Below are 13,068 nucleotides of genomic sequence, written 5' to 3'. Positions count from 1 at the left end.
GGCAGCGAGGATAAAAAAAATGCTAAGTCAATGCTAAGATTCTATAACATCTTCTTCCTCGTCTTCTTCCAAGAACACGTCAAACAGATATGATTTTGACCTCAGACCTCATGTAGACAGAGTGAAATCTATGCTTTCAACACAAATTAGATGAAAAAGCAAAATAAAATTGTTGCATAATAGGTAAATAAAATGCTTCCTCAATTAGTGGGGAACCTTCATCATCTCTGTTAGGACCATTTGTAGTTACTAGACCCCAGTTTGGAAACCATTAGTCTCGTATTGCATTAATAAAACACAACAAATCTACATATGGGTGTCTGTTTGCAGCTGTATTATCAACTTCATTCATTCATTCATTCATTTTCCGTAACCACTTATCCTGTTTGGGGTTGTGGCTGACACTGGGCGAGAGGCGGGGTACGCCATGGACAGGTCTCCAGACTATCACAGGGCTGGATATTGTGCATATCATCAACTTAATGACCTCAATCAGTGGTGTGCGCAGACTGTCTGAGGGTCAGGGGTGACAGTTAATCAAGAGGCACCTTGTGTATGTGGTGTAAGGGGAGTTGATTGTAGCTGTACTGGGGTTGTACTGTAGGGCAGGTGCTTGGGTGAACACAGTGGCATGTTGGAGGCAAACCGGTACACCAAGGTGGTCATCTGGGCCAATGAAGTGCCATGCTGGTGTGACATCAGGGCAAAAATGAAGCGTTTAAATGTACTTATATGATGCAGGTGTATGTACCCTGGTGGAATAAAGGTTTTAAAATAGTATTTGGCATTGTACATGAACACAGATGCAATGTAAGGCCTGAACTTGAAGGCCTCCAGAAGAAAACTTGAACTTGAGCGAAGTCGACAAAAACTGAGACACTGTCGCTTTAAGAAGCCCCCACCCTCTCACAACAGGGGGGGCGTGAGCTGAATCCAGGAACAGCGATTGAAAAAAAAAAAAAAAAAAAAAAGCTCCACCAGTGGACTGTTTCAAGTTCCCCCCCGGCTGAAACCCTGCCTGATTTGTGGGCAATGTTGGGGATGTAGAAAAAAAAAAGGAAACCGGAGCAAAGAGAGAGCGCAAGGGAGAGATAGGGAGACAACACTAACTGGGTAGCTATGGAGATAGTAGGTTTTCCTGGTAGCTTTCTTTGACAGGTGTCGAGTGGGATAAAACAAAGTATCAGAAACAGCCTCCAAGATGTACGGCAAGGGTAAAGGAGCTGTGGTCCCCTCCGATAGCCAAGCGAGAGAAAAGTAAGTAAATTATTGCACTGTCACAACACTGAATCCAGCCAACAAGAGTGTGCTAGGTAGCTAAACTTGCTAACTGATGCGAGACACCTCAGTCACTTCTGCAGGCATGTCCAGCCAGCTCCTGTTTTTATAACACACAAAAGTGATGCTGGTGTAGTTTAATCGCTGTGTTCTCCACTTTGCGTGTCGCGGTGCCTCTTGCATCCTCCAACTATACACACTCACACACACAGGCATGGCTGCTAAGTTAGCCCCCAAGCTGCTAAGCTACCCTGCCAGTTTCACTCTTGTTTCTAATTCAAAACAAAAGAGTGGCTGTTCTGGCGACTAAAGTTGCACCCGCGACTCCAAGTAAGAGGTGTTGCTGCACGTGTTTTGCAGCTTTAACGACTAAAAAAAATGTGCACCCAGTGTTAAAATGTGTGAGGAGCAAATGGATGTTGGGGGGGGGATCCCACTTTTGAGTTGCATCTCGCCCCAGCGCGAGGAACAATGCATTTGGGTTGGAGTGACGCTGTGCATTGTAGCTAGCTGGCTTTTGTGTGTCGCCCCCTTCGCTGAAAGCAGCGGCAGGTAAAAATAGAATACAGCTGTTTGGAGCTTTGGAACGTGGGGGACGCGTTCTAGAACGGCTGCCCCGCGTTCTAGAACGCGATACTCCGAACGCGCGTGCTACATTGTATCCATGTGTGCGTTCCGGGGCAGCGGAGAGCCATCCGCCGCTACCTCTGCTGCTGCTGCTGCTGCTACAGTGCGAGCTCCGCTGCTGCTGCAAGGAGAGCTGCTGCCTCATAACTTTTGTGGCCCGTACTGATTTCCCTCAGTCACCCCGAGTTGTGCGAACGAGTCCCGGGGTAGACTGCTTCCAACTGCCGCCGGTGCTGGCTCCAGCACACCAAACGCTGGCTCTATCGGTGGCTGTTTTGTCAGGGAAGCTTGGGTTGTGGTGTTAGCTTGTGGAGCTGTAGCCCTCCAATCCCTTTGTCTGCACGCCACCGTCTCGTTGCCTGTTGTTCGCTCAGGAGGACACACGCCGCCACTTTTACTTGCAGTTATCATGCATTATTATTAAATAAATCTAAAAATGTGAATGCAACTTCTGTGCATCAATTCAGAAATTAAAGCTAGCATCTGCAGGGACTCCCTTTGCTCATACTTCTAACAAAGCAACCCAAGAGCTGCTTGCATGAAACTTTCTAGATGTAATTGCTGCAGAGTGCTGTTTTATTTTAAAGGGTAATGTTAGCTCACAGGTGAACGCTTACAGCTTCACCACTGAACACTAGCAAATGCTCACCCTGCCTGGCTGGACCAGTCAACACACAGGGGGAACTGGAGTGGGACAGAGTTGTCAGACTCATGTGTATGTTTGCGTGAAGATCAGCAGGCACCTCATTACCTTAAGCTCACAGCTTCACAGCTCCCCCCCTCTTTGCCGTGTTGTCGCTGTGAGCCCACAATCTTTACTCATCTGCCTCCTAACTCTCACTTCCCATCCTTTGCTGCTCCTCAAAGTCCTCATCCCCCCTTCGCTTCACTGTTGAATTATTGAGACAGACTGAAGCAGCTGCTCTCAGCTTTGCGTCAGAGTTGAGAGAGACGGAGGAGAAAAGAAAGGAAGAGACAGAAGAGAGAGGGAGATATGGTGGGCAGGCTCATCCATGTTTAAAGAGGGGGTTTTGTCGCGAGCCTCGGGCAGGATGTCAGGTGTGCCGGTGGTGTACGTCAGGGAGGTTTCTCTCTGGATGTGGGCTCGCTGGCGTCCCGTCTCAGGAGGTCAGGAGGTCTCCTCAAGTGGTAACTTTTGTTTCAGCAAGTCCGGCGATATGGTGTAGAACTTTGGCATTGTGTCATGTAACCATAAAAACCAGGGATTAAGAATTGCCGGAGCTGCTGCTCAGATATTTCACCTCGCCTTATGAATATAATTTCACATTCAGCCTGTCAGGAGCGACCACTCCTTTCCTCCTTTCCCCTCCATCCTGACTTGACTGCTCCTCTGATCCCCCCCGTACCACCTACTGTTTCTTCCTCTATAAAAATGGGGCATGCCCCCTCTTCTGTTCCAGTCCAAACTAATTTCTCTCCTCTCCCTTTACTCCACTGTCCTACAGCTGCTCCCTCTTCCTCTTCCTCTCCTCCTCCTCAAACTTCTCTTCCTTTTCTATGAGCTAGCGTCGGAGCTTTAATAATGCAGTAGGCCAGGTGCACGAACACGCAGCCCCTTTTGCAACCCACACAAAAACACACATACACACACCACACATAAAAATTTCATTGAAGGCCTCGTGGGGGGGGGGGGATCTGCAGTGTGATCCTCGTATCCCCAGACATAAGACAGAGTCCTTAACTATTTCCTTCTTGTAGTCCGACTCTTATAGAAAGCTGAACGTGTGTTGAACAAGCCAGTAAACCTGCAGTGAGCAGGGAGATGCAAACAGTATCAATATTTGAAGCGCTGCTCGCCGTGTCTTAAAGCTTCCTGTGAGCCTTTTGCCAGGTATTTCAAAACTGTCAGATTCAGTATAGATGCATGGGATCTATATGTGTTAAGCGTGATCAGTAAACAGCAAAGTGCAGAGGTAAAATAACGATCTGTGTGTGTGTGCGCGCTGTGCAGATGTGTGGCCCAATACTAGACTGACCTGCAAGTGGCAGTGACTTACACTCTACACCAGCGGTCACAGAGAGCTTTGTGACCTACAAATTGCTAGGAGCCTCAGAAAGTGGTCAGATTCCCCTGGCTAAAAGCGGCGTGAGTGTGTGTGTGTCTTAGCAGAACTGCAGTCTTTAGCCTCTTAAGAGCATCGGTCATTTGTACAACAGCCAATCTGTCCCACTGTCTGTGTTGAATTAGGCGAGCTGACGCAGCCAGGATGTGTTCTCGCTGTTAGATAAGTTATTGTTGTGCAGTTTGCTGGATGCGTTTAGAGTTGAATAATATCAACCAGTTTAAATCACTCCGGGAAGTTTACAATTCTGCTTCTGCTTTGTTTGTTTGTTCATGTGGATGTCTGCCTGCTCATGTATGTTTTCTTATCTCGGTGACTATCTGCAAGAGGGGAACACCCTCAGCTATTTATTACCTTACGAGCAGGACGGCCCGCTCTACACACACAGAAACGCACGCACTCCGCTGCACGTTTGAATCTTCCATCACTACTAAACAGGAAGGCCATGTTTGCTAAATGCACGTTCAACCTGCGATGGCCGCATTCGTAGTGTAGACTTGTGTTGCACTTTAATCTGTGGTCAACAGATTGTTTATTGAGACTCATGTATGGATACATGTCACGAATAAACTATAGCATTACAAAGAATTACAAAAATACCAAGGAGCGTTTCAGTGTCTGTTCTCTCTGGATGCTCTGTCTCTCTTATATATAGCCTTTACTTAATGAGATAAAACTCTTATTGAGATTAAAAATGTCTTTCAAGAGCAACCTGGCAAAGAGAGCAGCGTACACTTTGTTACAACAATGAACATAATACACACCACAAATGAGCAAGCACAACTTCCTGTTAAAATGCAACACAAAATATCAGTTAAAATACATAAATGTACAATTTTCTAAAACAAATAATGCTATTTTCTCGATTCTTCAAAAATAAACTTAAATTCCCCCATAGTAATCAGCTCCGACAATTTCAGGTGCTTCTGTAAATTATTCCAGGAAGAAGGTGCAGCGTATTTAAAAGCCTTTTTGCCTTGTTCTGTTCTTGCACTTTATATTTTCTCTTTTTTTAGGGCTGTCAAGTGATTAAAAATTACATTCTTAATCAAAATTAATCACATACATTAATTTTTGCTGTGGAAGTATTTCAAAAGATTCAATTCAAATGAATTTTGGAAGATGTGTCGTAGTGAAACATCTGGATTTTAGACACAATTGTCCCCCGGTCCTCTACCACTGAAACAAGTCTGCAGTCTATTGCAATCCATTTTGCAAGGGATTTACTTGGTCACAGGTAGATTTACTTGGTTTGCGTCTGAACGCCTGGTCAAGTGTGGCTTGACAAGGCTGGCTGTTAGCAGTAGCATCAGAGGCTGTGCTAGCTTGGACCTCTGGGTTCGCTGTTAAATACTTTGCGTTGTGGTGATATTTCAGGCTTAAACTACTATGATGGTACAAAGATCCCTTATTATAGAAATTGCAGAGAACGGTGCTCCTATCAACAGTTCCATCTTGCCGTTTTTTAAATGTTAAAGTTCCATCAATTGATTAATTTATCTAAAGTAATATATTATTTTGACAGCCTTACTTTTTTGTAAATAAGTAGGGGAATAACTTAAATGATATTCAAATATCCATAACTTTAAATGAATATTTCATCCATAAAATAACACAAAAATTCCATTCAGTACAGTGCTGTTCGACTTTTGCTCAGCCCATTTAAAAAGTAGGGCTTCAACTTACGACCAATGCCATTCTCAATAATTTGTAGAATATTTTCTCGATTGATTGTTCAGTTGTTTGGTCTATAAAATGTCAGAAAATGGTGTAAAATGTCAATCCGTGTTTCTCGAAGCCCAAGATGACGTCTTCTAATGTCTTGTTTTGTCCTCAACCTAAGGTACTCAGTTTATTGGCATGGAGAAATCAAGAAACTAGAAAATATTCATGTTTAAGCAGCCAGGATGAGAGAATTTTTCTTAAAAATAACTAAAAACCAATTCATCCATAATCAGATTAGTTGGCGATTAATTTAACAGTTGAATAGATTAATCATTGCAGCCTTAGTCAGAAGGATGGTTATAATGCCAGGTCAGATCTCTGCCTTGACCCATTCAACCACTGTCCGTCTGAAAAGGGGTCCACTATAAATGGACTGCTGAGGTAGCGACCAGTAGGATGTGGTCCAGGACGGCTATTTCAGTGCCTATCTCATTTAGACATGGTTGGTGCCTTGGTGAGAAAGTAGGAGTACCCTGATGTGGACATGTCTATCTATAGTTGTGTTTGAATTACTAGAATTGTCCCACTTGGTTATCATACACCAAATGCCATTTAATATTGGCGTGTACCTGTCAGTATGTGGAGTGCAGATTGCTTTGACATCCGAGCAGGACTGATGACACTTTAATAAGAACTTTGTAGCTTTTGGATTTAGATTTTTTTTGTGGTAAAAACTATATTAATTCATGCAATTCTCAGGGAGCATGTGTTTGAATGTGCCAGCTGCCGCCCCTCCTCCTGTGATGATGCTCAGAAAATGTCCCCTGGCTGCGTCTATGGCTGCGTTGTGTCTATGTGAAGGACAAGGTGTGATCATGTGGCGGCCATCAGCTCCGTCCCTACTACAGTTATTGTCTATTTGCCTATTCATATCTTTAACGGACCACCTTTGCATACTAAAAATGCATATTTGAATCATTTGCATACCATACGTAGTAACAACAGGTCAGGAAAAGTTCGTATCTCCATACTCCACAGCAGTTGTTGCCAATTTCGGTTCTCCCATGTGCTCGCCTCTTTTGTTGCTTTTCATTCAAAGCATTTAAGCAAGAATAGAAACTAAATGAGTGGGTTTTAGCTTTGACCCTCACACAGAAATGTGCAGCGCTTTATTATCCCCCACATGGACATTTACTTTGTGCACATTTATTTGTGGTTATTTTCAAAGCGACACACTTAAGTATAGACTATTAACTAAATAGACTATTTCCATAGCACTTATAGCCTGAGATAATATGCAACACTTGTTTCTAAGTGGGTATTCATAAAAAAACACATGTATATAAAACCATAAAAGTGTCTATGTAATCATAAAAACTATAAAGCCATAAATAGAAAATACAAACTGTAACAAAAGAGCCACGAGAGCACAGAAAGTCTGAAGGAAAGACAATCGAGCATACCTGCTTTGTCTTCAGAAACCTGGTTTTAAAATGATGAAAGTTGTGGTTAATCTGCCAATTACTTCTCAGATTTAATCCTTTCGTCATTTAAGCATCAAAAAACAGTAAGAAATGCCTGTCACAATACATAATGAAATATTTTGTCTGAACATCAGTCCAAACTTAAAACCAGGGGTCATCAACTACATTTGTCCAAGGACCAGAATTTTTCTCTGCAGACACTGTTGGGGCCGGACTTAAATAAAGTCAAGTCAAGTCAAGTAAAATCAGAACAGAGAGCAAACAACAGAGCAAAATAAAAAAAAATGTTAATGACTAATACTTTAATAATTGTTAAAAATATAATTATTATGTGACAGAGAGAGGGAAAGAGAAGGTGGAAGGTGGACTATTGCACATCATGTTTCTGTAAGTTAGGTTATTAGTAACATACTCAGTTCACTGCTTTGTCACTTTTTGATGCATCACTGTTAAACGCTAATAGTAAGCTGACTTTGAAAAAAGGACAAAAATGGGGATCGGTTAATCATTCCTAATAAAAGTATTTCCATCTTAATTGTTGTTTTGTGTGCATCAATACAGGAAGACGGAAATGCTAGATACAGGGTTCCCCCCAGTCATGAAATTCCTTTTATAAGTGATGAAATTAGAAAAACTGTTTTCCAGGCCTGGAAATGTTTTTTTGAAAAGTGTTGAATATATATTGTTTTGGCTATTGTTTAAAAACATTTCCAAAAAAATCCCAAATATGTCTAACGTTATGCAAAATATGTTATTATATTACTAATTTAAAATCTAGTGCTGTGACCATTTGAAATATCACTAGTGTCACATGATACTCATTGGCGTATGCAGCTAGTTGACAGCAGGAATGTCGTACAAGAAATTAAATTTAGCAAGTGCTGACAGTTTGATCATCCGCAAATGCCTGGGAAGTGCGTGCCTAGTAATGTATGTCTTTGGAATGACAAATGTAACGCGTTGCAAAGAGAGAGGCAGACCCACATTGGATTTCGGCTCAGCACGAAACGTTAAACGCTGGCAACATGGGCGTAGCTGCTCTGGTCAGCCATGCTAAAGGGTAAAAGCATCAAGACAGCCAAAAGGCCACCCATTCAGACTGCCAAAATCGACGCATATTTCAGGCTTGCCATAGCCAGGCTACATAACGTTACCGCTTTGCGTCAACTATATGTGTACCCATGAGGCATTCTGCTCCATATTCCATGCTGCACTTTTTCTACAAACAGTAACTTGTTTAAGGTCATAGCACACTGGAGTAAGACCCTACTTATTACGCCTGATGATCACTATATAGACTTACCTGTTTAAAACCACTTAAATGTCATGGAAATGACAATGTTATGGAAGAGTTTTGAAAAATCATTGGTGAAAATTTGAGGGAACCTTCTAGATATCCTATATGCAAGAACACACCTTGCGTCTTCCTCACATTTTCAAAATTCATTGATGTTCTTGGGGTCCGATGGGAAGTTTCAGTGAGCCGTGTTTGGCCCGCAGGCCACCAGTTGACAATCACTGTCTTAAAATATTAAGTTTGTCATAAGTAAGACCAAGACAGACAGCTAGTTCTCACGATCGTGAACTTGGAGTCATCCACTTTTTGGCAAATTTGCTCGAAAAATCAGTAACCAATTGATATATAGTTTCAGTTCTGTCATGTAAGGAGTTCGTCATATTCACTTCCAGTTGGTCTGTCCAAAGGAGGTTTTTACGAAAAAGCGTTGTATATTTCTCCACAGATGCACCCTGGGGTTTCACTCTGTCACTTAGCATCTTTGGAGCATAGTGATGCAGAAATGTATTGATTAATTCTTCGTTGTCAAATTAAGCGCGATTAAAATTACCCTGTTCAATTTCTGTAGAACACGGTGATAGTGAGAGCCTATCAATTTCCTACCTAATAGTTTTATTGTCCAACTATTATCATCTTAAAGGGATGATTTGCCAATTTTTAACCAGCCTTGTATCAAAACAATGTGGGTACTATGCGTAAAGGGACCATGGTAAACTTCCCTTCATCTAACCAGTGTCTACCTCCTTCCCCATGGTGAAGCCGGCGAAAACTCAGCCGGATGATGCAATTTGTATCATTTGGTGGCTGTTGCTCAAACTACAGGCTTCCACATTTTCATATTGCTCGCCAACCATGCCGTCACCACGGACACAGAGTATAGACCTGCCTAGAGACAGACCTGCCCCCTACTCTCTCAAACTAGGACCGAAATCTGTTTAAACGGCAAAACTAGGCCTGTGAATCAAGATTATTTTATTGCTCTGCCTTTGTCTTTCCTAAAATGTTTTCAGAAACATATTTTAATGCACAGTTTATCTGTAGTAGCAAGATTTTGTGAACAGGAAGTGGGCAACATACTGCTTCCTGCATAGTGGAAACAGGCCGAAAAATTTTTAGATGAAACGGTAAACCTAAGCGATGTTGATCAAATATAAAGCAAAGCTCTGCTGAGTTGCCTATTTCTCACCTCAGATGTTTTCATTAATTTGTTTTAGTTTAACAATTATCCGAGATCATTTCTTGCCAGCTCTCGCCATTGTCTCAAATGGACGCATTACATCACCCAACAGCAGTAGTGGTTATTGGTCTGATACAGCGTGGTGCATTCTGGTATTTGTAGGTTTTCTACCTCATGAGCAAAAGCAAATGCCCCAGTCCTTCTCTTTCTTTATTTCTCTGGTCATGTAGCACCAATTTCAAAAGTATATGCTGTTGCATAGATGGCCTAGTTTAATGTGAGGACCCCGTTTATATTGGTTAAATACCCCTTTAAGAGGCTTAAATGGACTAAATATGCTTAAATAGACATCACCTTCATCCCACCATTCAACAGTGGTACGAGGGAAGACAGCGGTGCAAAAGCAAATAGGCTGTCAGTGGTTAAAAACAAACTGAACAACAGCCTTATTATCTCAAAACCATGTTTCATTGATCAGCTCATTGACTAATGATGGGGACTATGACACTGAGCTACTGTCCTTCTCATTAGGACCTTATTGGCCTGTCAGAGGACTGTCTGCTCTGGGCACACAGGGCACTGTCATATCCACGCTGCCGGTCGATTGATGGTCCATTAACAGCCTATTAAACACGACTAAGTGAAGGCGTTAGGAGTACAATGTTGGGCCAATGGGGGTTTCCCACTCCACAGCATGGTTCTTGTGTCTGTTAATAGACCCTGGTGGATTGCTGTTATCAAGTGTAACTGGCCTGTTATAATAGTGATTTAAAAAAAATCCAAGGCGAGAGCTTTGAAAATATTGTTGGAATTAGTGCGGGTGCCTGTCGTTTGCAGCTATTTCTGTCGGTATTTGGTGTGTTCAGTCAGATCACAATATTTTTCATACGGCTCAGCAGGTGTTTTTCAGCTTCTGTTGTGATTTGAAGAGTTTGGATGTTTATGCTGTGTTCAGACTGCCGGTGACTAAGCAACAGGCTGCAAGTCATTTTCAATGGAAGATGGTGACATGAAGTTACAAACTGATGCCTGACACTTTTGTGACGGGTTCGATGCTCTACAAATCAAAGTTGAGCTGGTTGGCCTCAGCTTATTTCAGCGGTGAAGCATCAACCAATCATATGTTTTTGTTTTCCCATTTTCCCCACCCTCCTCTCTCTTGCAATTCCTGTTCCATCAAAATAATGGAAGAAAATATATTGTTGCCTAATGCTGCACTCACTTAACTACATTAATGAGCATTTGAGCAACACTAACACGGCAACTCTGCGACAATGTAGCTGGCCATCCCGTACTTTTGTCACTTGTCGTGTGAAAAGGGCATGCTTAGTATGATGCATATTGGCAGGAGTCAGACCCCTCAGATTTTCAGGCTCTTTCTGAGTCTGCAGTTTTTCTAAAAAAAATTGCGATGGTTTTGGCTGGGGTTTTTTGCAATTATTTTGTGGGGGCAAGCAAAAATAGTAATGATGCTGTCTTGGAGTTAAAAACTATTATTATGAGCATTCTGTGATTTCCACAGAATTAGAATCCACAAGCAATGCGCAATAATATCGACACGTCATCTGTACTGGCCAATATTGGCTTTAAAATGAACTTTTGGAATTGGCTAACATGGTTTTTTTTATATTGCACAATAAATAAATATTACATACATTGAAAATTATTGAATTTCATGTCTCCATCTGCTGCTGGGCCATCACGATGAGAGTATGCATACATCATATGATGTCCACTACAGAAGACAATTGATGATCACTAAATTTGAGTAGGGGAAAAAAAGTGGATATATAGATTCATGTAGATTATAGATATAAAGGTTATCGGCCAAATAAGTTGTTAAATATCAACTTATCGGAATCGGCAAAAAATCCAATATCCTGCATCCCATGAATCTACTTTTGATGGAAGGAGGCAGGGGGTTGATTCCCAACCATCAGCTGTTGCTGTTGTTTGACCCTACGCTGAAGGACTGTGACTATGAGCCATTCTCCTACTCTCTCTGCCTGCTTAGCACGAGCTAACACAGCAACAGTAGCAAACACAAAACGGCTGACACCAAAACGGCTTGACTCTGTTTTCAAACCCGTTAATAATCGATGGCTAACGTTAGCTGTGTGATGCTAACCGTTAGCCCCGTCACTGTGTTTGTGTGACTCTGTCCCAGGTGCAGAGCTCACACTCCTGCAGCAGTAGTCTCATGATAAACAGAGAAAGACGGAGAGTGTGGCAAGGAGAGGCTGACTGAATCAAAATGCTGCACGAACATCTACAATGAAATGAGATTTTACCTGTTTTAAATTGTCAAAATTGTGGTTAAATTTCTGGCGATTGGACAAAAGAATTCATGGGCGTTGGCTGAATTTGCGATTATTGTTACAATCGCAACGAGGGGCTGAGGAGTTGCAAACTACACTTGCACCGAAGTGCTGCTGAGATGATGTGGCCCTTTTTCAATTGAAAGCAACACTGAAACCTCTAGTGGTTCACCTGCATGTTAACCACAGGAGCCTAGAGCCAGTTTTAGTTCTTGGGTCATAGTTTCAATACTCATTTTCTGCAGTATGCACCTAAAGGAGCTGAGCTTTCTCACTCTCAAGTTTACCTAAGTTGTGCTCTGCCACTTACCAAGAAAGGAAAGTGGTTGTTGTTGTGTTAAAGCCTTCTTATATGTACTTCTGATACAAAAAATTGATATGTTACTCCCTCACTGTCAATTTTTCTTGCGGTTTAAAAAAGGTATTTAATAGTAATGTTTTTCAAGCTGTTGCATCAAAGTTAGAAATTCCAGCATTGTGACAACACTACTTTTTATGAGACAGGCATCTTGACTTTTCTACTGTTTTCAGTCATGTGTGCCTCCTCTGCTTGTCTGCTTAACAGCATCAATTTAAACATTATAATCACATAACAGCAGATTTACAGGAACAGTGTCACTCTGTTGTTCTTTGAGGCAACATTACTGTTCAATACCATTTTTTAGACCATGGGGAAAATTGACATTGAAGGAATGACATACAAATTTTTTTATCAAAAAATAAATATAGGAAGACTTTAACACGACAACGACCACTTCCTTTCTTGGTTAGTGGCAGAGATCAGCAGAATGACTGTGGTAACCATTACCAATAAGAGAGTGAGAAAGCTCTGCTCCTTGAGGTGTTTGGATACTGCAGAAATTATTTAAAATAATCTTTTATTTTTGCACCTCATGTCTACACTTTTGCTTTTTTAATAGTGATTTTTTAAAACTGTAAATCATTGAGTAATTTATTTGACCTTTTATATCTTTATGGTAAATTTGTATCCTTTATTATGTTTTATTAAAGATGGAAACACAAGTGAGCTGAGACAGCTTTTTGTCCCTGGGAAAGTTTTTGACTATTAGCACAAGGGGCTTATAATCCATGGGACATTATGGTTGTAAATGTCATCAGTCTGCTTTGGTTGCTAACT

General features: G+C 41.7%; 1 protein-coding gene across 3 annotated transcripts in view; it reads left to right on the top strand.

Annotated features, from left to right (window-relative positions):
- Positions 1–979: 979 nt before the first annotated feature.
- Positions 980–13,068, top strand: part of LOC117267110 (single-stranded DNA-binding protein 3) — a 67,280-nt gene continuing 55,191 nt past the window's right edge. For 2 of the 3 annotated variants that reach the window (XM_033642783.2, XM_033642781.2), the window contains exon 1: positions 982–1,257. In XM_033642783.2, the coding sequence (XP_033498674.1) occupies positions 1,202–1,257 (56 nt within the window). In that variant the 5' untranslated portion in view covers positions 982–1,201. Of the gene's footprint in view, positions 1,258–13,068 lie in introns of all 3 variants that reach the window. The other variant, XM_033642782.2, reaches the window with a different exon arrangement.

The sequence above is a fragment of the Epinephelus lanceolatus genome, chromosome 15 (assembly GCF_041903045.1).
Source record: "Epinephelus lanceolatus isolate andai-2023 chromosome 15, ASM4190304v1, whole genome shotgun sequence".
Taxonomy (NCBI): domain Eukaryota; kingdom Metazoa; phylum Chordata; class Actinopteri; order Perciformes; family Serranidae; genus Epinephelus; species Epinephelus lanceolatus.
The sequence above is the reverse complement of the archived record's forward strand: the minus strand, read 5'-3'. Positions and strand labels throughout refer to the sequence as shown.